The sequence below is a fragment of the Bombina bombina genome, chromosome 4 (assembly GCF_027579735.1).
Source record: "Bombina bombina isolate aBomBom1 chromosome 4, aBomBom1.pri, whole genome shotgun sequence".
In the NCBI taxonomy this organism is placed as follows: Eukaryota; Metazoa; Chordata; class Amphibia; order Anura; family Bombinatoridae; genus Bombina; species Bombina bombina.
Window position 1 is genome coordinate 654,592,869 of NC_069502.1, and position 27,026 is coordinate 654,619,894.

The following is a 27,026-nucleotide window of genomic DNA, read 5'->3' on the forward strand; positions in this document are numbered from 1 at the left end:
CCCTAGAACCTTCGTGAAGATCCTGGGTGCTGTGGCCAACCCAAAGGGAAGAGCCACAAACTGAAAATGTTTGTCCAGGAAGGCAAACCTTAGGTACTGATGATGATCCTTGTGGATAGGAATATGATGGTATGCATCCTTCAAGTCCACGGTAGTCATATATTGACCCTCCTGGATCATTGGTAAAATTGTTCGAATAGTCTCCATTTTGAAAGAAGGGACTCTGAGAAACTTGTTTAGACTTTTGAGATCTAACATGGGTCTGAATGTTCCCTCCTTTTTGGGAACCACGAAAAGATTTGAGTAAAACCCCTGCCCCAGCTCCTGTATTGGAATGGGACAAATTACTCCCATAGTAGAGAGGTCTTTTATACAACGTAAGAACGCCTCTCTTTTTATCTGGTCTACAGACAATCCTGAAAGAAGGAACCTTCCCCTTGGGAAGGAATTTTTGAATTCCAGTTGATACCCATGGGTCACGATTTCCAGTGCCCAGGGTCCTGAACATCTCTTGCCCAAGCCTGGGCAAAGAGAGAAAGTCTGCCCCCTACTAGATCCAGTCCCGGATCGGGGGCCGTCCCTTCATGCTGTCTTGGTAGTAGCAACGGGCTTCTTCGGTTGTTTACCCTTGTTCCAAGCCTGGTTGGGTCTCCAGACGGACTTGGCCTGAGCAAAATTCCCTTCCTGTTTTGTGGAGGATGACGAAGGGGCTCTCTTAAAGTTTTGAACCGAACGAAAATTACTCTGTCTACCTTTCTGCTTAGATGTTTTATCCTGAGGTAAGAGATGGCCCTTACCTCCCGTAATGTCTGAAACAATCTCTTTCAATTCAGGACCAAATAGAGTCTTCCCCTTGAAAGGAATAGACAAAAGCTTGGTTTTAGAGGACACATCCGCAACCAAGGCTTTAACCACAAGTCTCTGCACGATAGAATGGCAAAACCTGCATTCTTAGCCTCTAACTTAGCGATCTGAAAAGCGGCGTCAGTGACAAAGGAATTAGCCAATTTTAGGGCCTTTATCCTATCCATTATTTCCTCTAAGGAAGTCTCAGTCTTCAGAGATTCTTCCAGGGCATCAAACCAAAAGGCAGTCACAGTGGTAACTGGTACAATGCAGGTCGTCGGTTGTAAAAGGAAACCCTGATGAACAAAAAGCTTTTTTAGCAGACCCTCCAATTTTTTATCCATAGGGTCTTTAAAAGCACAACTGTCCGCAATCGGAATAGTTGTATGCTTAGCTAGAGTAGAAATAGCACCCTCCACCTTAGGGACTGTCTGTCAAGAATCCCGCACAGTGTCAGTTATAGGGTACATTTTCTTGAACATAGAGGAAGGGGAGAACGGGATACCCGGTCTTTCCCATTCCTTGGTAACAATCTCCAAAATTCTCTTAGGAACCGGAAAGGTATCTGAGTAAGTAGGGACTTCCAGATATCTGTCTATCTTACACAATTTTTCTGGAGGGACCACAATAGAGTGACAATCATTCTGAGTCAATTAAACCTCCCAAAGTAATAAGCGGAGGTGTTCCAACTTAAATCTAAAGGACATGACGTCCGAATCTGTTTGGGGTAAAGCACTTCCTGAGTCAGACAGCTCCCCTTTAGACAAAGTCACCTTACCCTCCACTTCAGAGGTCTGGGAGGGTAAATCAGAGATAGCCATCAAAGCATCAGAAGCTACAGGGAGACCCTGCGATTCTGTCCTGCTACGTTTGCCTTGTAAACCTGGTAACTTAGACAAAACCTCTGTAAGGGTAGATGAAATAACTGTAGCCATATCTTGCAAAGTAAAAGAAACAGACACAGATGGCGCAGCTTGAGCTGGTGTTGAAGGCTGTGATGCTTGGGGAGAAGATTGTGGCAAATCCTGAATCTCAGTGGATAGAGAATCATCTTTAAAAAATAATTTCTCTTTACCCTGTACTGCTCTCTCCACACAATTGTCACAAAGAGGTGGTTCCACAATGGCATCTAAACACATGAGACATGTATTCTGATCCATGTCTTCCATAATAACAGATGCAAGCTACCAACTTAGTCAGATTTCTTTTATTAAACAATAGTTTAATGTCTCTTTATATAAAAAAATCTTTAATTGACAAAAACGTGTACTGTGTCCTTAATAAAACTTTATTTTCACACCAAATAAATTTGACCGTTAATAATTATATACTGTCCCTTTAAGCAATAAAAACGTTTATTTTTCTGACAAAAATACTTCAGTTTTTAGCCCACAGAACAATAATAACATAAATGAAGTCTCACAGAAGCTCTGTATTAATCTTCACATTTGCTGTTAGAAAAGAAAAAGGAGTTAGAACTCCAGTCACCCTGCCACAGCTCTGCTGCGGCTCCTACCTGGTTCCGGATGAAAACTGGACTTGTGACCCCTTGATCTAACAGCACTCTTACAACGAAGTTAAAAGCTGCACCGGAGAAGAGAACCGTCACCGGCCTAAAACAGCTATGCAATGGCGCTACAGAAGTGCGCAAATGAATCCCCGCCCATCGTGGGCGTCTCCAACAAACGCAACTCATCTCACAAAAGACTTGCCCAAAATGAAATCCTCAGCGTCAGCCATAGTGAAAAAAACTTATGATATACCCTATTGCTGCCAGCTCCCAATAAAAGTAAAGCCACATTTTTTTTTAAAAAACAAAAACATTTAATCAGTGTATAAACTAGGCCAAACTCTGCTTGACTGTCTGGGAATAAATCTCTATTGTGATAGAGCAAGTTAATTCAGAGTTCTGCTGCAAGCCCCTGAAAATAAACTGCACCTACCTCCATCCTGAGTAACAGCATGATGTACTCACAGTGTCCAGAGGTCCACTATCTCCTCCAGAGGTCCTGTGGATAAGAAACCAAGGTCTTAGGCAAAATCACTAAGTCCATCTCCAGGCAACACCAAAAGGGGAGGCATAGTGAAAGTAAAACTCCACCAGTTCCTCACAATTGGTCCTTCAGAAGCTGCCCAGAATAAAAATAGTACACACAGGCACCATTTAAAATAATAAACACTTGATTGAAGAATCTAAACTAACACCTCACTTTACCTCTTCCTATCACTAACACAGGTAAAGAGACTGACTGGGGGTGGAGGGAAGGGAGGAGCTATATATACAGCTCTGCTGTGGTGCTCTTTGCCACTTCCTGTCAGCAGGAGGTTAATATCCCACAAGTAAGGATGAAATCCATGGACTCATCGTATCTTGTAGAAGAAATTAGGTTTTAGCAATGAAATATCAGATTTTATGATACATTTATGATACATTTTTCTGAAAAAATGGCAAAACCAGGTTTGCCCTGTGCAATGTCTTTAGTCCCTTAGCCACAAGTACATAAGGTGCAGTGTGTTATTCCCCTTTATTTTATAGCAAGCTTTATATGAACTACAGGTACAGGTTGCTAAATGCGGTTAGATACACTCTCACTCACCCCGCTCTTCATGCGGCAGCCTCACTTGGTCTGTCCTCCCGGATCTGACTCCTTTCAAAGCAGAAGGAAGAGGTCTTACCTGGTGTAGAGTGTCCGCTTGCAACCTCCACACAGCTGCACCTGATGCTGACTTCCAATTTGGGATGTGATCCTGAGAGCAAACTCCTTCCTGTTTGCAAGTTACATGAAGTAGAAAAGAAGAGGCGGATCCATCCAATACTTCCAAAACACTGTGAATTTATTGTAGCAATTTTCTTTCACAAACAGTTGTTGCAAAAAACTTCAGAGACACACACTTAAAACCATAGGAGCTGATGTGAGGTTCAGTTTCAGTCTTACATGTTTCGGCGGATCATGACCGCCTTAATCATGGTCTATGATTAAGGCGGTCATGATCCGCCGAAACATGTAAGACTGAAACTGAACCTCACATCAGCTCCTATGGTTTTAAGTGTGTGTCTCTGAAGTTTTTTGCAACAACTGTTTGTGAAAGAAAATTGCTACAATAAATTCACAGTGTTTTGGAAGTATTGGATGGATCCGCCTCTTCTTTTCTAATTTATGATACATCTGTTGTTTATTTAATGTTACTCACAGATACCCTGACACGAAGCTTCTTGAAAAGCTAGTATATGCACACAATTCTCAATCTGACATACAAAGCCCTCAACTGCACTGCTCCCCCCTATATCTCAGACCTTGTCTCCAGATACTCTCCCTCCCGTCCCCTTCGCTCTGCTCACAACCTCCTCTCTCATGAGAGCTATCACAGCAGCAGGTGAGAGCTATGAGCAGCACATCCCAGTAATGCATTGTTGATCTGCCTAGTGGAGGGAGGAATTGAAAGGCTGACAGCTCTGCCCGCTTAAAACCAGGGCTGCTGTTTGCTTCTTGCAGAAGTTTGTATAAAAGAACAGCCAGCAGCCAAAATAGAGCAAGAACTGTTGCTACCCTGCATTGCACACTGCAGCAACCCTCTACATGGGGAGCTGTAAAAGTGGAACCCAGTCCAGCTCACACAGGACACGCAGAGCAGAGAGAGGCACTAAAATAATTACCTCCTCTCCTGCTGCTGTGCTGATGCTTCAGACTGTGCTCAAAACAAAAGTTTTAAGTGGAAAGGCATTTTCAGCACTATATTTCTGCCGCAGATTTCCCTCTTCTATTATTTCCTGCCCATAGTGCAGATTGTCAGTGCGTCTCTTAAACTAACACTGTCAGCCCCCCCTCCCCCCTGAGAGGCAGATATGGGAGCTGCCTCACTTGGGACTTTTTCCTGATTGGCTTAATGATAAAATGTGACTCTTGACCTAAAAGACGGGTGTGCGCTCCATACAGCACCTTCTAAGCTGTTGCGCAATTGAACGAGGGTAAGCTGGTCACTGCCTCTCTACATGTATTTGCAGCTAAGGTCAGAAAATTTAGCAATTTTTTTATTTTTATTTTAACATGATTTTTTTTTTTCTTGCATGACAGATTAGGCTCTGCCTTCCCTGATTGCACGTCAGTGTATGTGTATATAGGTATGTATGTATGCACATACATAATTACACGTATAAACACATATTTTTTAACATATTTACCCATGTATACGTACACACATACTGATATATAGACATATACTGAACATACACTTCTGAGCATTTCCCAGTCAAACACCTTGACATATACCATATCCCTTTCAAATGTTTTAAAAGTTTTTCAATATTAAACATACATTTTTGTTTATATATTTTTTTTGCACGTGTTGGGTCAGCACTTATGCGAAAGCTTTATACTTCTAACTTGTAATACACCCGCTACCAAACACGTGCAAAAAGCCTCCATCTAGCGAAGTTAGGGCAGGAACGGAAGCAATAAATAGTGCTCCACTGGTAATCTAGCCCAAAGAGTTTTAAAAGTATTAGATTTTGTTATTTATTTGGTAATCATTGTTTATTACAGCTTGTACTGGACACTTCACCCAAAAAATCTTCCCATTTAAATTGTTCCCAATGATTAATTTAACCTGCTGGAGTGTATTACATTGTTTACAAGTAGCTCCTTTACTCTTATTTTGGCCTTTGAAATAGCTGATTTAGCTTGTGGTATCCTAACCTATACTGAAAGTTTTGATACTGGGAGTCTTAGCTATTGAATAGCCTAAGTAAACACAGCCAGCAGAAGAAATTAAACTCCCAGTGGGGTGCAGGATAGTTAACTAATACAATGATAATTTTCCATTGTTCTCTCTATGTATTGAGCTTTAGTTTTCCAGACAAATATAAGAAGTGATAACATAATGAGATCTGATATTACCTGTAACTTAACCCATTGTAATATGCTGTGGTTTAAAAGCACAAAACCAGCTACTTCATATACACAAATAAACCTGAAAATGCAATTTCTCATACATTTTAAACTCTGCAGCTGGTATAACAAGTCATTGAAAATACATTGATATAAAAACAATTTTACAGTGTACTGTCCCTTTAAGGCCTCCTATGTCTCTTTGCATTACAAATATAGAAATTAGTGACATTGTGCATGAACTGCCCTTTGTGTTACTGGCAGCCCAAAGTTATTTAAAGTAGAACAAACAAACAAACAATTCATTTTGTTTAAAATGGTTATGTTAAATGTAAAGGTGTTAGACTGCAAAGGACTGAGAGGTATATATATTTGCATGGGAGTATGTATATATGTGTATGTATGTGTGTACATATATATATATATATACACATACAAATATATACACACATATTATATGTGACATATATACACACATATATATACATACACACATACAAATATATACACCTTTGAGCCCTTCCCAGTCCAAAACCTTGACATAGGACATATCCCTTTTAAACACTGTGTATACCTTTAGTTCAATAATAAACATATATTTTATATTTCATTTGTATATATATATATATATATATATATATATATATATATATATATATATATATATATATATATATATATATATATATACTAGTCCTAAAGCCCGTTCACACGGGCCGTGTTGTCTCTCTCTCTCTCGTTTCACCCCTGCGCGTGCGATCAGCTGTGCTGCCCGGTCCTCGCGCTGCTGTGTTTCACCCCTGCGCGTGCGATCAGCTGTGCTGCCCGGTCCTCGCGCTGCTGTGTTTCACCCCTGCACGTGCGATCAGCTGTGCTGCCCGGTCCTCGCGCTGCTGTGTTTCACCCCTGCGCGTGCGATCAGCTGTGCTGCCCGGTCCTCGCGCTGCTTTGTTTCACCCCTGCGCGTGCGATCAGCTGTGCTGCCCGGTCCTCGTGCTGCTGTCGGGTGGGTGCGCGTGCGATCAGCTGTCTAAGGCCAAGTGTTTGTCTGTACTGCGCATGACGGCTTCAGACAAACACTTGTCTTTTATAATATAGGATATATATATATATAATTATTTATTATAATACATTTTACATGTGTTTTATGTGTTGCACTAACTTTCTAGCACTGTTATGTGTTGCTCTGGAGAGTTTAAACTTGTATAATGAGCGGTGGTCTTTGAAAGCTAAAGGAAAGTCAGCCGCACCAAACATTCTCTGATTAATCAATTTCACCATGGACTTGAAATACCAGATTTGTTGCAAATCATAATGCTGTCCAGCAATATTGATAGTGCACCCTATACCATCAATATTGCTCCAATTGTAATCTAGGCCTATGTTTCTCAACCATGATCCTAAAGTACCCCCAACAGGGCAGGTTTTCATTATAGCAGAAGCAATGCACAAGTGAAATAATCAGCTGATGGGTGAGAGCAGGTTAGTAACCATGGTGTTACTGATCAGCTGATTATTTCACCTGTGCACTGGTTCAGCTATAATGAAATCCTGGCCTGTTGGGGCTACTTGAGGACCGCGGTTAAGAAACACTGACCTAGGCCATCATTTTCCATGGGTTAAATATATGAAACAAAGCCCTGGGTGTAATTTCAGTCACACACAATATAACAACATGTTTATGCTTTCTACACACATGACAAACACACGCATACAATTTTCAGCAAGAACAATAGTCATATGACAACACTTAATTAGTGGTATGTAAAGATTTTTTTTTTGCATAGAAAAGAGATTACAATGTAATGCACAACTGCTAGTACTAAGTGTACAGTATTTATAAAACAAATATCTTTAAAGTGTAGTTTGCATAATGTTTAGCATTCTCATAACATTTATTGCTTTCTCCACACAGCAGAGAACTGAAGTGCATAATACATGCTGTGTTTTTAATTTAAAGAAGAAAAAAAGAAAGAAAAGAAAAAAAAACAGATATGAACTGCTTAGTTGAAGCTTGGGAATCCCAAGAAGACCATTTGTCTGGCAAGGAAGAGTTATATTATTGCAGTATATTAGGGTACACAAAGAAAATGCATTTAACTGATGCTGTCTATATTGGAGGATGAAATATCAAGTACCAAAGCAATGCATTAAATAAGTATCAGGCACTGAATTGGTTAAAGAAATGCAATAAAACAGAGATAGATAGAAAGCTGGCATTTAAGGTGTAGCAATCCGTTTGTTCTGAATTTACTAATATGAAAACTTCACTTCAGTTAAAGGGACACAACTATAATAACACGGTTACTATTCACAATGCTTTCCACCTGTGTCTGCAGCTCTCTTCAAAGCCATTTTCATATATTAGCCCCTTACAGTCTGAATGTTTGTACTGGGCGCTGCCATCTTGGAGCTTAGGTATTCTCGCACCTTGTGACAGAATTAGTGCCCATTCAGAGCTGTATTGTGCACTTCTGGTTAGCATACACGATACATAACAGGTGCCTTTTATTACATCTTTACACCAGCTGTATTGCCTTATATTATTCCTAAGGGGTTTTTCTTCATATTTTAAGATATACCTAGGATAAGATATGGAGCTTCATCAGCTGGTAAGGGCTTAAAATAGGAGAACAGATTTGAAGATAGCTGCAGTCACATAAGGACAAACAGTAGCATGGTGAGTAATGATATTGTAGTTAATATTCAGCAGTTGAATGCCCATTTATGGTGTTATAAGATGCCCAATATAACTTGAAAAAACACTGCTAATTTCTGCTCATCTTAAATAGATATGTAAGGGCTGTGCATAATTGTGCTGATGCCACTGGAAAAACCTGGGCTAAAAACTTGCAGAGATCTCTGAGTGATATGAGCCTGGAAGACAACAGCCGTAAATCAAGCCCTGGTTAATAAATACAACTTGTTGGAAAACATATAGACTAGTATGTCATAGCTTCATATGCATCTTTTATAAGGCAAGTACATTTTCATAGATTTAGTGTATGACTACAGCTACTTTAAAGGGACACTGAACCCAAAATTTTCCTTTCATGATTCAGATAGAGCATGCAATTTTAAGCAACTTTCTCATTTACTCCTATTATGAATTTTTCTTTGTTCTCTTTCTATTTTTATATGAAAAAGAATGCATCTAAGCTTTTTTCTTGATTCAGGACTCTGGACAGCAGTTTTTGATTGGTGGATGAATTTATCCACCAATCAGCAAGGACAACCTAGGTTGTTCACCAAAAATGGGCCGGCATATAAACTTACATTCTTGCATTTCAAATAAAGATACCAAGAGAATAAAGAACATTTGATAATAGGAGTAAATTAGAAAGTTGCTTAAAATTTCATGCTCTATCTGAATCCCAAAAGAAAAAAATTGGGTTCAGTGTCCCTTTAAATGAAATGTGTGTGCACAATAACATACGCATCTATGTGATTAACCTTTAATTGTGTATCTGCATGTGAAAGTTCATGACGTTAGATTTCTCTGCTAACACATGGCACTGTGCAGAATATCTTTGGTAGTGTGTTTTAGCCATAATTTGAGGTGAAGTAGTTTTATACCACTAAGTCAGAAAAAAAAAACACATGGAGGTGGATTAAAAAAGTGATGGTAAGAAGTGGGGTGCAAATAATTAGTGCCACTTTTAGATGAAGGATGTGGGTCTCCCATACATTGTGAGGGACCTGCTGTTTGTACATTTAATACCCATTAGTTTTCCAAATTAAATAGCCAATGCAAATAAGTATTATGTTCTGTGACCTTAGATGAGGAAATGTTCCTTATTCAATACGGCTGTCAGGTATGTTCTGCATGCAGCATGGTTGTCCATGGCTAAACATGCAAACACTTATGAGGCAGTTATTTCGTTGTTAAGCAGGAAAAAGTGGGACAATAATTAAAGCTCAGTTCCTGTGCCAGAGAATTTAATTCCTAAATCCTGACATTCCTGTGGTTTGTGGTACAGTTGGGACACAAATGTTCATACACAATAATGTAATGTGCTTACAGTCACTGTGGCAAAAAGGGGGTTAATGCACAGGCGAGGCAAACCATTAAGTGCCAGAGTGGCTGACAGCTTGTATTCTTTCAATTATACATTTGAAAACAACATCCTGTGCAGTACATAACTGTGGTACATTGGCACTATATTGATGACTCTGATTAAACTTGGCTATTAAAAGGACACTAAACCCAACATATTTCTGTCATGACTCAGGTAGAGAATACAATTTTAAACAACATTCCAATTTACTTCTATTATCTAATTTGCTTCATTCTATAGATATCCTTTGTTGAAGATATAGTAATGCACATGGGTGAGCCAATCACACGAAGCATCTATGTGCAGCAACCAATCAGCAGCTACTGATGCTATCTAGATATGCTTTTCAGCAAAGGATATCAAGAGAATTAAGCAAATTAGATAATAGAAGTAAATTAGAAAGTAGTTTAAAATCACATGCTCTTTCTGAATCATGAAAGAAAAAATGTGGGTTTCATGTTCCTTTAAGGAATTATTTTGGTCAGAATCTGATGTGACTTCTAATTCTAGGAAGAATAGTTTTTATGACCCCTTATGAGGCAATATAAAGTAAAATGTCCTCTTCCCTTAATAACTTATCGTGAACATGTATCCTGATTTTTTCATAATTTAATAAATCTTTACAATTTGAAAAGAAAATCAGATTATAAAAACTCAATAACTCAAATAATAAACAGAAACTAGATTATGAATTTCTGGCATGAAATTCTAAAAATCTTATTTGTGCAATCCATCCAAGTTGCCAATAACGGAAACATGTGGTTTACTTATGCAGTTTAAATACATCAATTGCAGCTGGTAGGGTTTATTCAAATAAAAGTTGGAGATAATTTTAGGCACCTTCTTAGAATGAGATTTAGGGGCCAATTTATCAAACTCTGTATGGAGCTTGATGCCCCTGTTTCCGCGCGAGCCTTCTAAAGACCGCTGCTCCTTAACCTGTCCGCCTGCTCTGAGGCCGCAGACAGAAATCCACCCGATCGAATACGATCGGGTTGATTGACACCCCCTGCTAGCGGCCAATATGTGTATGCTGTCGGCATTTATCGATGTGCAGCGGATATGTTCTGCTACATCGTATCATGTCCGCTCGCACTATGATAAATAAACCCCTTAGGCTTTTTGAGAAGTTTTAAGAAACTGGAACATTGGCTTTTTAGTTGTTGGTCATAATGGAGATGATTCATTCCATTCCATTACCATCTCCCTATACAAAGCTGTAACAATAGCTTTTAGTAGTTGTTATTGAAATTATTTAATAGCTCTGTTTTATCTTAACAGATATCAGTTCTTAAAACACTCAAAGTGACATAAAACCCAAACATTTTCTTTCATGATGGACAGAAAATATAATTTTAAACTACATTCCAGTTTACTTCTATAATCAAATTTGCTTAATTATCCTGGTATCCTTTGTTGAATGAGCAGCAATGCACTACTGGGAGCTAGCTGAACACATCAGGTGAGCCAGTGAAAAGAGACATATATGTGCAAGCACCAATCAGCAGCTAGCTCCCAGTAGGTCATTGCAGCTCTTGAGCATGCTTAGGTATGATTTTCAACAAAGGATACCAAAAAGAGCAAAGCAAATTACATAAAAGAAGTACATTGGAAAGTTGTTTAACCCCTTAGGCCAAATGGATGTAGATCTACATCATGCCGTACATATCCCATCGAACTGCATAAGTAGATTTACGTCTAGTCAAGTGGCAATTGAGACTATGAGGTATGAAAGGTAAGATGGAAGGCAGGTGGGCGGCCTAGCGGCGGAGGGGGGTAGAGAGGGGCCAGACCCACATTACGGCAAATAAGTTTGGGAGAAATGGAACACGACTACACTACAAAAAAAAAGAGGGAGGCTACAAAACAATTGTGGGGAGGTAGGATGGGTGAGGGGGGACCCTTACACTATAGAACAAAAAATGTCTTAAACAGCATACTGTCTGGCAGCACCAAAAGAGTGGGTGGAGAGAGCTATTAGGGGAGGATCAGGGAGGTGTCTGCTGGGAGGGTAATCCCTACATTATAATACAATTAACCTTACCAGCCAACCAGAAGTATGGTGCGCAGCTGCAATTGGCAGCCTTCTAATTACCAAAAAGTAATGGCAAAGTCATTCATGTCTGCTATATATGAACAAAGGGGATCCCAAAGAAGCTTTTGCAACCTTTTGGTTATAACTTCACAAACGGAATGTAAAAAAATTCAGTGAGAAACCCAGTTTGTTAACAAGTTAATGATTTTTTTTGTATGATCGCATTTGGCAGTGAAATGGTGGCATGAAATATACCAAAATGGGCCTAAATCAATACGTTGGATTGTCTACTTATAAGAAACAATTTTGATAGGTAAATAAAAAACAAACAAACATGGCTCTTTGTTTAAATGGAGTAATAGCAAAAATGCTAAAAAATCTCCAGTACTTTGAGCAAGTTTTTCTCTAATATTCCTGGTACTGAAGGGGTTAAAAATCACATTCTCTTTCTGAATCATGAAAGTTTAATTTTGGTTTTACCGTCCCTTTAAAATTAAAGCCACAGTCTGGTTTGTTATACTTTTGTAGTGTATTGGAACATTAAATCCTTGGAGCCTTAATTAAATTAATTTTGCTCGGGTCGTACAGGAAATCCTAATAATTACAGGAGACTTTGATGGGTGCAGGGGAAAATGCTATTCGGGCTTACTAGGTAGTGTGGGACCAGCATAATTAGTACACAAAAACATGAAATTCCCCTTTAATATGGTAATGGAGACTGAATCTACTGCTTTAACAAGATATGCTACTGTATATGCTATCGGCAAGAATACAACTCATTTATTGTATATACTCTCTTTAACAGTAAAGGAAACTAGTTACACTAACTTTTGTTTTAAATTTTACCCATAAGTCAAGAGTGCGTGTTTGTATTTTAGTTATTTTTTGTTTAGTGCATTATCACTGTGTAACATTTTGAATTCAGTATGTCTTTTACAAGTGCAGGAACAAATAATGTGACAGCTTTAGTATGAAACAAAGAACACATTTTATGATAATGCCTTTGCAGTGAAGTTTGTAACCTGTAATACTTTTTTTTGTTAAACTGAAGTGGATGTTGTATTCCAGCAACTTTCAATATCTACCAAAGCATTTATGATAAGAAAATATGGAAGCTCTATGTTGAAAAAGAATTGTGAATAGGGATAAAAACAGAATGATTAAACAGAAGACAACAATATATTCACTGCTTAAAGCAGCTGCCTAGACTGTACAGTTGTACCAGCGAAGCTTGTTGAAGGTGATCCGCCATGAGGTTTTAGTAAAGCGTTATATCCACTTCTGGTAGTTGCATACTAAGTCACATAGTGCAGTTATTTTTACTGTCCCCATGGTGCTTTTATACCACATGAAATACAAACAGATTAAAGTTTTGCACATACTAGAGTTCTGCAGATATCCACTTGGACAAGGAAATTAAAATGCTCCAACTTCAGTTCCCCAAGGCCGATAAGGTTTACTATTCGCTCCTCCACCAGATTGCCGAGGGCTGGACGTTGTAGACAGAGGAGACGCAATGGCTGTGGCAGCTGATGCTGCCATTGCTGCAGCTGCACCTGGTGGAAGGACTGGGAATGCTCCAGCAAAGCTAAGGGGAAAACTTTGTGCTGCAGCTGCGGCTGCAGCATGTACTGTAGCAGAGAGAGAAAGTAAGGAGGTAGAAAGTGGAGGGACGCCATGAGCAACACCACCAGCAGAGGGCACTCTGAGAGCAGTATCTGCATGGGCAAAAGTGGCTGTGAGAAGGGCCGAACTGTGCTGTGGAGGCAATTCTGTAGATGTGGAAAGTCTGCAGGGGATGTTGTCAGAGGAAGAGAGTCCATTCTGCTGCAGCAAGGCTGTGGGGAGGTGATGAAATGCTGCTGCCCAGTGATGAGGATGTAGCGAGTGTTGGTGCTGTGACAGTGATGATGTCATAGCCACAGCTTCACGCTGAGAGGCACATGTGCTAAGGTGAGAGACAAGCCGTACTCGCAGGGGATCTGAGGTGTCCATGCCCTCCACTGAGCTAAGGTACCGTGCCACTTCAGTCAGACATTCCCGAAAACCAATGCTCATGAAATCCATAGCCAGAGCATGTGCATCAAAATAACCTTTGAAAAGAAAGAGGTGAAATACAGATGTTAATGCTTGAGTGACTCACACTGAACTGAATACCTGTATAACTCATATATATTAGTTTAGAGCTTTGGCTGAGCAACAGAAATTATGTATGAGCAATAATAAATAAAGACTGAGAGATTAAAACAATGTGACTTTATTTTGAATCTAAGGATTTGAGTATCTCTTCCCTCACAGTTTTGTAAATGTCCCCTAAAATCCAAAAATTTATGTGAAAGGGATATTTTTTCAACTTTACATAATGGACATAATATATAAATAGAATAAATATATTACACTGTGCTGGCTGACACGGTGCAATATCTGCTAGCAACATGGATTAGTCATGTACCTGTGTTATCATACACCTAAGTAGACATACATTAATGATCTCCACTATTTTCTATCTTCTATGTCTCTATGTTAGCTGGTTGAAGAGAAGAATTGCTTTTTTAAGACCAAGTTAAATAACAATTCTAAGCTTTTTTCATATCTCCCTTACATATAATATACAAACTGGTGTGTATATATATATATATATATATATACTGTATATCCAAACCCCTGGCAAAACTCACAGCTCTGGGTGCTCACCAGCACACACAGAATCAGAACGAAAGACTCCAGACAGTGCTCACAATTTTATCTGTTGTGTCTGATATTTTCATATAATGTTTTCCTATTGAGCACTGCCAGCGACATGGGATATGTGCTCACTTTAGTTTGAGAGTGCAGTCCACCTCTGTATTTTACATGTGTCTGTGAAAATTACAACCTCTGCTTAAGTCTCAGTGTGTATGGTTGGAAGATAGCATGAGTGGCTGTAGGTTAGTGAACCAGATAAGAAGAGGCCTTGATGTAACACCAGTGGCGGTTCTATAACTTAATATTGGAGGGTAACTGCGGGGCTAACAAAGGTGACAATGCACACATAATATATGGAGCTCTCACAGCTAAATGGTGGGTGCTACATGCATATTTGGAGGTACATAGCACTACCCAGCACCCACATATATATATTTATATGCACACACACATATATAGATAGTGACATTAAGGATGCTGTGTGTGCAGAGAGGGTGCTGTGTGTGCAGAGAAGGTGCTGTGTGTATGCGCAGTGACGATGAAGGTGTTTGTGTGCAAAAAGGGTGCAGTGACAACGAGGGTGCTGTTTGTAGGCAGAGCGGGTGCTGTGTATGCGTAGTGACAGTTAGGGTGCTATTTGTGCAGAGAGTTTAATGTGTATGAATAGATTACAGAGAAAATACTGGATGGAGGTTGATTCATAGAGACGACTTCCATAAATGGTGGTAAGGACAGAGACTGTAAGGGAATTTAAGAATGCCTTGGATATGCATTAATCCTTTCTAAAGATTAATGAATTAATTAGTTAATTAATAATTTATTAACCATAAAAAAGTAATTTTAGCCAGTTTATATTTTATGTATCTATGCTTGGTACAGAAGGAACTACAATTTGGAATTTACAGAAAAAAAAAATAGAATGTTGTTCCATAATTCATAGCATGCTTTCTGCAGTCCTATTATACAAAGCCTGTTTGAATGCCCATTCAGTGTGGTCTAAATGCATGTGAAAAGCCTTTTGTGGTGTGGTCGTGCTGTGGAGCAATGTTGTGGTAATGCTGTTTTAAAGTTTAAGTTCCTTTGGTAATGCAACATGCCACACTGCATGAAACTATCTGATGCAGCAAAGAAAGATTAAGACCATCCGTTCCCCAGACTCTTTCAGAAAAGCACGATGGTGCCTCTCATCTTGTAATGTGGGGAAGAGACATTCCTGGGAAGCTTTCCCATAGTAATGTTGATCAGGAGTGTCCTCACTGCTTTGCTCTCGCACACACACACAGATTAAAAGCTCTGACTAAAGTACTCAATCACCCTTGTTCAGTTGTTCTCTGTGTTGCACCGACAGTTACAGTGTCATCTTGTTTTCCTCGCAGTTTGCTGGAATTTGAATATATGAACTGTTATGTGTTATAATGTGGAATTATATGACATGTTGAGTCACTAAACAACAAATTCAGAAATTTTTTCCCTGAAATTAGTTTAGTAATAATGTAAAAATGATATGTATTCACACTTATATACATAAACACAGGCGTGCTATACCCTAGATCTTTGGATATGTGTATATTTACACTGTATATGTATGCATACAATGCAATCTGTACTCAAGATACTAACCTGAGTCACTTCAGACTTCATAATTTGTATATTGCCTATACATTCAGCAATACAATTTCAGAAATCTACCATTTCTCTTGTAAGGTGTATCCAGTCCACGGATCATCCATTACTTGTGGGATATTCTCATTCCCAACAGGAAGTTGCAAGAGGACACCCACAGCAGAGCTGTAATATAGCTCCTCCCCTAACTGCCATAGCCAGTCATTCTCTTGCAACTCTCAACAAAGCATGGACGTTGTAGGAGAGAGTGGTTAAATATAGCTAGTTTATTTTCTTCAATCAAAAGTTTGTTATTTTTAAATAGTACCGGAGTTGTGCTATTTTATCTCAGGCAGTAAATAGAAGAAGAATCTGCCTGAGGTTTCTATGATCTTAGCAGGTTGTAACTAAGATCCATTGCTATTCTCACATTCTCACCCAGGTGGTAAATCGCCATAGAACAGGCTAACAATGGTATTGAGCTGGATGTTCGTTCCTGTGAGTGCATTTCTCTCTGTATGTATTTAGTCTCCCTAAGGGAAAAAGGGGCAACCAGACGTGGACTCCTTGCTCAGTGTGCTTAGAGGAATGTGGCTACACCTCACTGACGAGGCCCAATGAAGGCCGAAACGATCGTCTGGGGTTGCTGTATTCCTTGTTCAGAGAAGAATTGCCTGGTATTTCGGTGCTGGACTGACCGTAATAGGCGGGATCAGACTGATATACTACAGGAAAGTTTTACTCTGTGAAAAGCATTGCTGGGCTAAAAGAAGTTGCACCCAGGTGGTAAATCGCCATAGAACAGGCTAACAATGGTATTGAGCTGGATGTTCGTTCCTGTGAGTGCATTTCTCTCTGTATGTATTTAGTCTCCCTAAGGGAAAAAGGGGCAACCAGACATGGACTCCTTGCTCAGTGTGCTTAGAGGAATGTGGCTACACCTCACTGACGAGGCCCAATGAAGGCCGAAACGATCGTCTGGGGTTGCTGTATTCCTTGTTCAGAGAAGAATTGCCTGGTATTTCGGTGCTGGACTGACCGTAATAGGCGGGATCAGACTGATATACTACAGGAAAGTTTTACTCTGTGAAAAGCATTGCTGGGCTAAAAGAAGTTGCACCCAGGTGGTAAATCGCCATAGAACAGGCTAACAATGGTATTGAGCTGGATGTTCGTTCCTGTGAGTGCATTTCTCTCTGTATGTATTTAGTCTCCCTAAGGGAAAAAGGGGCAACCAGACGTGGACTCCTTGCTCAGTGTGCTTAGAGGAATGTGGCTACACCTCACTGACGAGGCCCAATGAAGGCCGAAACGATCGTCTGGGGTTGCTGTATTCCTTGTTCAGAGAAGAATTGCCTGGTATTTCGGTGCTGGACTGACCGTAATAGGCGGGATCAGACTGATATACTACAGGAAAGTTTTACTCTGTGAAAAGCATTGCTGGGCTAAAAGAAGTTGCACCCAGGTGGTAAATCGCCATAGAACAGGCTAACAATGGTATTGAGCTGGATGTTCGTTCCTGTGAGTGCATTTCTCTCTGTATGTATTTAGTCTCCCTAAGGGAAAAAGGGGCAACCAGACATGGACTCCTTGCTCAATGTGCTTAGAGGAATGTGGCTACACCTCACTGACGAGGCCCAATGAAGGCCGAAACGATCGTCTGGGGTTGCTGTATTCCTTGTTCAGAGAAGAATTGCCTGGTATTTCGGTGCTGGACTGACCGTAATAGGCGGGATCAGACTGATATACTACAGGAAAGTTTTACTCTGTGAAAAGCATTGCTGGGCTAAAAGAAGTTGCACCCAGGTGGTAAATCGCCATAGAACAGGCTAACAATGGTATTGAGCTGGATGTTCGTTCCTGTGAGTGCATTTCTCTCTGTATGTATTTAGTCTCCCTAAGGGAAAAAGGGGCAACCAGACGTGGACTCCTTGCTCAGTGTGCTTAGAGGAATGTGGCTACACCTCACTGACGAGGCCCAATGAAGGCCGAAACGATCGTCTGGGGTTGCTGTATTCCTTGTTCAGAGAAGAATTGCCTGGTATTTCGGTGCTGGACTGACCGTAATAGGCGGGATCAGACTGATATACTACAGGAAAGTTTTACTCTGTGAAAAGCATTGCTGGGCTAAAAGAAGTTGCACCCAGGTGGTAAATCGCCATAGAACAGGCTAACAATGGTATTGAGCTGGATGTTCGTTCCTGTGAGTGCATTTCTCTCTGTATGTATTTATTCTCACATATGTCTGAGGGGATTACACAGATGAGGTAACTTCAGCGAGAGAATGGCGTGCAGTTTATTCTGCTATCAGGTATGTGCAGTTATAATTTTTTCTAGAGATGGAAAACACTAGAAAATGCTGCTGATACCGGATTAATGTAAGTTAAGCCTGCATACAGTGATTTAATAACGACTGGTATCATGCTTTCTCCCAGAGGTAATACCCTTATGATATTTACAATATAAAACATTTGCTGGCATGTTTAATTGTTTTTATATATGCTTTGGTGATAAAACTTTATTGGGGCCTAGTTTTTTCCACATGGCTGACTTAAATTTTGACTAGAAACAATTTCCACTGTTGTAGTATAAAAGTTACAGTTGGTGCAGTTAAAATTACAAACTGTGACATACAGCTTCCCTCAAAGGCCCTCTGAATGCTATAGGACATCTCTAAAGGGCCCACAGGCTTTCCAAAGTCGTTTATTGGGGAAGGTAGGGCCACAGCTTGCTGTGGCAGTTGGTTGTGACTGTTAAAAAACGTCTATTTCGTTTTTTTGATCCGTTTTTTGAACTAAGGGGTTAATCATCCATTTGCAAGTGGGTGCAATGCTCTGTTAGCCTATTATACACACTGTAAAAATTTCGTTTGATTTACTGCATTTTTTCACTGTTTTCAAATTCTGACAAAATTTGTTTCTCTTAAAGGCACAGTACCGTTTTTTATATTTGCTTGTTAACTTGATTTAAAGTGTTTTCCAAGCTTGCTAGTCTCATTGCTATTCTGTATAAACATGTCTGACATAGAAGAAACTCCTTGTTTATTATGTTTAAAAGCCATGGTGGAACCCCCTCTTAGAATGTGTACCAAATGTACTGATTTCATTTTATGCAATAAAGATCATTTTCTGTCTTTAAAAAATGTATCACCAGAGGAATCTGACGAGGGGGAAGTTATGCCGACTAACTTTCCCCACGTGTCAGACCCTTTGACTCCCGCTTAAGGGACTCACGCTCAAATGGCGCCAAGTACATCTAGGGCGCCCATTGCGTTTACTTTACAAGACATGGCGGCAGTCATGGATAATACACTGTCTGCGGTATTAGCCAGACTACCTGAACTTAGAGGTAAGCGAGATAGCTCTGGGGTGAGACAAAATGCAGAGCATACTGACGCTTTAAGAACCATGTCTGATACTGCCTCACAATATGCAGAAGCTGAGGAAAGAGAGTTCAGTCAGTGGGTGATGTTAATGACTCAGGAAAGATACCTGATTCTAATATTTCTACATTTAAATTTAAGCTTGAACACCTCCGCGTGTTGCTTAGGGAGGTTTTAGCTGCTCTGAATGACTATGATACCATTGCAGTGCCAGAGAAATTGTGTAGACTGGATAAATACTTTGCAGTGCCGGTGTGTACTGATGTTTTTCCAAATACCTAAAAGGTTTACAGAAATTATTAATAAGGAATGGGATAGACCAGGTGTGCCGTTCTCTTCCCCTCCTATTTTTAGAAAAATGTTTCCAATAGACGCCACCACATGGGACTTATGGCAGACAGTCCCTAAGGTGGAGGGAGCAGTTTCTACTCTAGTAAAGCGTACTACTATCCCTGTCGAGGACAGTTGTGCTTTTTTTTTTAGATCCAATGGATAAAAAATTAGAGGTTACCTTAAGAAAATATTTATTCAACAAGGTTTTATCCTACAGCCCCTTGCATGCATTGCCCCTGTCACTGCTGCTGCGGCGTACTGGTTTGAGTCTCTGGAAGAGGCTTTACAGGTAGCGACTCCATTGGATGACATACTTGGCAAACTTAGAGCACTTAAGCTAGCCAATTCTTTTATTCTGATGCCATTGTTCATTTGACTAAACTAACGGCTAAGAATTCTGGTTTTGCTATACAGGCGCGCAGAGCGCTATGGCTTAGATCATGGTCAGCTGACGTGACTTCAAAATCTAAGCTACTTAACATTCCCTTCAAGGGGCAGACCCTATTCGGGCCTGGTTGAAGGAGATTATTGCTGATATCACTGGAGGAAAAGGTCATGCCCTTCCTCAGGACAGGTCCAAATCTAGGGCCAAACAGTCTAATTTTAGTGCCTTTCAAAACTTCAAGGCAGGTGCGGCATCAACTTCCTCTAATAATAAACAAGAGGGAACTTTTGCTCAATCCAAGACGGTCTGGAGACCAAACCTGACATGGAAAAAAGGTAAGCAGGTAAAAAAGCCTGCTGCTGCCTCTAAGACAGCATGAAGGAATGGCCCCCTATCCGGGAACGGATCTAGTAGGGGGCAGACTTTCACTCTTTGCCCAGGCGTGGGCAAGAGATGTTCAGGATCCCTGGGTGTTGGAAATTATATCCCAGGGATATCTTCTGGACTTCAAAGCTTCCCCCCCAAAAGGGAGATTTCACCTTTCACAATTATCTGCACACCAGATAAAGAGAGAGGCATTCTTACACTGTGTACGAGTCCTCCTAGTTATGGGAGTGATCCATCTAGTTCCAAAGGAGGAACAGGGACAGGGTTTTTACTCAAATCTGTTTGTGGTTCCCAAAAAAGAGGGAACCTTCAGACCAATTTTGGATCTAAAGATCTTAAACAAATTCCTCAAAGTTCCGTCGTTCAAGATGGAAACTATTCGTACCATCCTACCACTGATCCAGGAGGGTCAATATATGACTACAGTGGATCTAAAGGATGCTTATCTTCACATTCCGATACACAAAGATCATCATCGGTTTCTCAGGTTTGCCTTTTAAGACAGGCATTACCAGTTGTAGCTCTTCCCTTGGGATTAGCTACAGCCCCAAGAATCTTTACAAAGGTTCTAGGGTCACTTATGGCGGTCGTAAGGCCGCAGGGCATAGCAGTAGCCCCTTATTTAGATGACATCCTGATACAGGCGTCAAACTTCAAAATTGCCAAGTCTCATACGGACGTAGTACTGGCATTTCTGTGGTCGCATGGGTGGAAAGTGAACGAGGAAAAGAGTTCTCTATCCCCACTTACAAGAGTTTCCTTTCTAGGGACTCTGATAGATTCTGTAGAAATGAAAATTCACCTGACGGAGTCCAGGTTATCAAAGCTTCTAAATTCCTGCCGGGTTCTTCATTCCATTCCACGCCCTTCGGTGGTTCAGTGTATGGAAGTAATCGGCTTAATGGTAGCGGCAATGGACATAGTGCCATTTGCACGCTTACATCTCAGACCGCTGCAACTATGCATGCTCAGTCAGTGGAGCGGGGATTAAACAGATTTGTCCCCTCAGCTGAATCTGGACCAAGAGACCAGGGATTCTCTTCTCTGGTGGCTATCTCGGGTCCATCTGTCCAAAGGTATGACCTTTCGCAGGCCAGATTGGACAATTGTTACGACAGATGCCAGCCTTCTAGGTTGGGGTGCAGTCTGGAACTCCCTGAAGGGATATTCTGGAACTAAGAGCGATATTCAAGGCTCTTCAGGCTTGGCCTCAGTTAGCAACTCTGAGGTACATCAGATTTCAGTCGGACAACATCACAACTGTAGCTTACATCAACCATCAAGGGGGAACGAGAAGTTCCCTAGAGATGTTAGAAGTTTAAAAAATAATTCGCTGGGCAGAGATTCACTCTTGCCACCTATTAGCTATCCATATCCCAGGTGTAGAGCACTAGGAGGCGGATTTTCTAAGTCATCAGACTTTTCATCCGGGAGAGTGGGAACTCCATCCGGAGGCATTTGCACAACTGATTCATCGTTGGGGCAAACCAGAACTGGATCTCATGGCGTCTCGCCAGAACGCCAAGCTTCCGTGTTACGGATCCAGGTCCAGGGATCCCAAGGCGACACTGATAGATGCTCTAGCAGCGCCCTGGTCTTTCAACCTGACTTATGTGTTTCCACCGTTTCCTCTGCTCCCTCGACTGATTGCCAAGATCAAGCAGGAGAGAGCATCGGTGATTCTGAAAGCACCTGCGTGGCCACGCAGGACCTGGTATGTAGATCTAGTGGACATGTCATCCTTTCCACCATGGTCTCTGCCTCTGAAACAGGACCTTCTACTTCAGGGTCATTTCAACCATCCAAATCTAATTTCTCTGAGGCTGACTGCCTGGAGATTGAACGCTTGATTTTATCAAAGCGTGGCTTCTCCGAGTCAGTTATTGATACCTTAAGACAGGCACGAAAGCCTGTCACCAGGAAAATTTACCATAAGGTATGGCGTAGATATCTTTATTGGTGTGAATCCAAGGGTTACTCATGGAGTAAGGTCAGGATTGCTAGGATATTATCTTTTCTCCAAGAAGGTTTGGAAAAAGGAATGTCAGCTAGTTAAGCGTCTGGCAGATGTTCCAGACGTTCAGGCATTTTGTCAGGCTTTAGTTATAATCAAGCCTGTGTTTAAACCTGTTGCTCCACCATGGAGCTTAAACTTGGTTCTTAAGGTTCTTCAAGGAGTTCCGTTTGAACCTCTTCATTTCATAGATATCAAGCTTTTATCTTGGAAAGTTCTTTTTTTTGGTAGCTATTTCCTCGGCTCGTAGAGTCTCTGAGCTATCTGCCTTACAATGTGATTCTCCTTATCTGATTTTTCATACGGATAAGGTAGTCTGCGTACCAAACCTGGGTTCTTACCTAAGGTGGTATCTAGCAAGAATATCAATCAAGAGATTGTTATTCCATCCTTGTGTTACACAATTTGGACGTGGTCCGTGCTTTAAAGTTTTACTTACAAGCTACTAAAGATTTTCGTCAAACATCTGCTTTGTTTGTTGTCTACTCTGGACAGAGGAGAGGTCAAAAGGCTTCGGCAACCTCTTTTTCTTTTTGACTAAGAAGCTTAATCCGCTTAGCCTATGAGACTGCTGGACAGCAACCTCCTGAAAGGATTACATCTCATTCCACTAGAGCTGTGGCTTCCACTTGGGCCTTTAAAAATGAGGCTTCTTTTGATCAGATTTGCAAGGCGACGACTTGGTCTTCGCTTCATATTTTTTCAAAATTTTACAAATTTGATACTTTTGCTTTTTCGGAGGCTATATTTGGGAGAAAGGTTTTATGGGCAGTGGTTCCTTCCATTTAAGTTCCTGCCTTGTCCCTCCCTTCATCCGTGTACTTTAGCTTTGGTATTGGTATCCCACAAGTAATGGATGATCCGTGGACTGGATACACCTTACAAGAGAAAACACAATTTATGCTTACCTGATAAATTTATTTCTCTTGTGGTGTATCCAGTCCACGGCCCGCCCTGTCATTTTAAGGCAGGTAATTTTTAAATTTAAACTACAGTAACCACTGCACCCTATGGTTCCTCCTTTCTTGGCTTGTTTTCGGTCGAATGACTGGCTATGGCAGTTAGGGGAGGAGCTATATTACAGCTCTGCTGTGGGTGTCCTCTTGCAACTTCTTGTTGGGAATGAGAATATCCCACAAGTAATGGATGATCCGTGGACTGGATACACCACAAGAGAAATAAATTTATCAGGTAAGCATAAATTGTGTTTTTATTTTGCTATTTATGTCCTAACTCCCAGTGTGTCAGTGAGAATGATCTAGCAAGGTCCTTCATTTTAACTGTTAAGGTTTATCAGAATTCTCAGTATATACATTAAACATAGAACATAGAACCCCATGGCAGATAGGAAGTAGAAGAGCCATTGACTTTGTCCATATTTCTATCTCATGAGTAGGGTTAATTAATTTTTAGGATAGCCTTATGCATATGACAGGCATTTATGAATTCCCTTACAGTATTTATCCTTACCACCTCTGTTTGAAGTATTTTTCTATGAATAGAACCAACCCTTTCAGTAAAGACATGTTTAAGGAAGTACTCCTAAACCTACTGCCCTCCCACTTGAGATCATGACCCCTAGCTCTGGTGTTGCTATTTTTTGGAAAAAAAACATTTTCATGGTCAGCTTCATCAAATCCCTTAATATATTTAAAGGTTTTTATCATAGCTCCTCTCCCCTGTATTTCAAACAAAGGTCATAAAATCTTTTCCTTGTACGTTTTTGACCATGTGCCATTTTAGTTACTCTCCTTTGAACCAATTCTAGTTTATTTTGTACCCTCCAGAGCTGTATACAACATTTAAGATGAGCCCTAACAAATTATCTATAAAGCTTTGAATAATGCCACTTTTTCTGTTGCTGGTGCCTTTCCAATATAGCCCACCAGCCTAACCTGCTGCAAGCTAGAACCTTAACCTTAAAGTGAATGTAAATTTTTAATGATAAAGTGCCCGGTTTTTAAAAATTTGATTAAAAACAGGGGCACTTTAATTCATCAAAATTTACATTTCACTCCTGTTGTGAAAGAAAACTTACCTTTTAATCTTGACAGCAGCTCCAGCTTCCTCTGGTCGTTGCAAGCTATTTCTGACATCAGAAATGATGGATAGGTCATCCTCCAATCACGGCTTCCCCCCGGGGGAATCAGTGTCTGATTCAACGCCGTGATTGGAGGAAGCCAGATTCCTCATTTTAGACCCAGGAAGAGGCATTGCGGGGTGGAGGAAGCTGGAGCTGCTGTGAAGATTAAAAGGTAAGTTTTTTTTTTCACTACAGGAGTGAAATGTAAATTTTTATGAATTAAAGTGCCCCTGTTTTTAATCGAATTTTTAAAAACCACTTTAGCATCAAAATTGACATTCACTTTAAATTGTCTAAAACAAAAATTCCCAAAACCTGTTCCTCTTTTGCTACCACAAGTAAACAGCCACTAAATTTGTAATTCATCTCTGAATGTATGAATCATAAATGCACGATATGCGTTATAGTATTATAGTTTCCACTCATTTGTTTAATTCTCTAGTTTTTTTAATATCACTACTCATCTAATCACCCAGAAAGCTTTTTACCAATACGTTTATCGTGTGCAAAATGAAAAACATTACTTTGCAACCCTCTACCATTGATCTGTATCCTAAAACAGGCACAACAACTGACTATAGAGGAACACTACTAGTTACTTCACTCTGCATTAAATGCATTCCATTAAAGGGACAGACTACTTTATTTTGTTATTGTGTAAAAAGATAGATAATCCCTTTACTACCAAATCCCCAGCTTTGCATAACCAAAATTGTTATATTAATATACTTTATAACCTCTAAATCTCTGCCTGTTTCTAAGCCCCTGGAGGCCGCCTCTTATCTCAATGCACTTTATTAGCTTTTCACAGAAAGACAGTGCTAGTTCATGTGTGCTATATTGATAACTTTTTTCTCATTCCTGTGGAGTTATTTACGAGTCAGCGTTAATTGGCTAAAATGCAATTCTGTGAAAATAACTGAAATAAAGGGGCAGTCTGCAGAGTATTAGATACAAGGTAATCACAGAGGTAAAAAGTATATTAATATAACATTGTTCGTTATAAAAACTAGGGAATGGGTAATAAAGGGATTATCTATATTTTTAAACAATAACATTTTTTAAAGTAGAATGTCCCTTTAAATAAAACTTCGGATTATCCTTATGCCAGCATTCTAGTCACTTAACTATTACTGTGTCTAGTTCAAGACCATACAGTTTACAAATTAGTTTGTCATTTGGAAACAGTATAAGACACTTTACTTAAAGGGACATTAAACACATTTTTTTTCTTTCATTATTCTGATAGAGAATACAATTTTAAACAACATTCCAATTTACTTCTATTATTCAATTTGCTTCATTCTTTAGATATCCTTTGTTTAAGAAATAGCAGTGCACATGGGTGAGCCAATCACACAAGTCATCTATGTGCAGCCACCAATCAACAGCTTCTGAGCCTATCTAGATATAGCAAATAATATCTAGAGAATGAAGCAAATTAGATAATAGAAGTAAATTAGAAAGCTGTTTCCAATTGCATGCTCTTTCTAAATCATTAAATATTTTTTGGGGATAGATAGAGCATACAATTTTTGAAGAACTTTCCAATGTATTTATATTCTCTAATTTGCTTCATTCTCTTTCTATCCTTTGTTAAAAAAAGCATACTTATGTAGGCTCAAAAGCAGCAATGCACTACAGGGAGCTAGCTGCTGATTGGTGGTTGCACGCACATGGCTCTTGTCATTAGCTCACCCAAGCTCCCAGTAGTGCATTGCTGCCCCTTCAACAAAGGATACTAAGAGAATGAAGTACAAATGATAAGAAAAGTAAATTGAAAAGTTTAAAATGTTATACTCAAGCTGAACCATGAAAGAACATTTTGGGGGTTTATGTCCCTTTAAGAGTCAAGAAACACTTTGAGACTATAATATAAAATATGTTTATGCATAAAAAACATTGCAATATAATTTCATAATTTTGTTTGTCCCATTTTCCTGTAATATCAGATTTAATTTATATGTAAACATTTTATACTGATCTTTTAGGCAAGAAAATATTGTTTGACTTGTAAATGATGCTCTTTCTAATACATTATAGGAATGAGTTTAAGTTTAATATCCTTTTAAGTCAAAATAAATGTGCTGCTGATAAAACTTAATGTGATCCCATCTTGCTCTTAACTAAATCTGTGTCCCATTAACCTCACATACCAATTTTCACGTTATAAAGTATATGAGAAATATTTTGCAAAATAATTCAAAATAATGCATAATTAAAACATCTCTGCAATGCACAGCCATGATTTATTTTGCCTGTTTTTCCTGTAATTTAACTTTGATAATTTAGTTTTTTCCACTTTCCCCAAAGAGGTTGGATTGCATTCT

The 27,026-nt window shown here is 39.8% G+C and overlaps 1 protein-coding gene across 1 annotated transcript in view; it reads right to left on the reverse strand.

The window, feature by feature from the left end:
• Positions 1-13,086: 13,086 nt before the first annotated feature.
• The window catches only part of HEY2 (hes related family bHLH transcription factor with YRPW motif 2), a 53,302-nt gene continuing 39,362 nt past the window's right edge, over positions 13,087-27,026 (reverse strand). Inside the window, exon 5 of the mRNA XM_053709132.1 lies at positions 13,087-13,918. Coding sequence (XP_053565107.1) covers positions 13,242-13,918 — 677 coding nt within the window. The 3' untranslated portion in view covers positions 13,087-13,241. The remainder of the gene's footprint in view (positions 13,919-27,026) is intronic.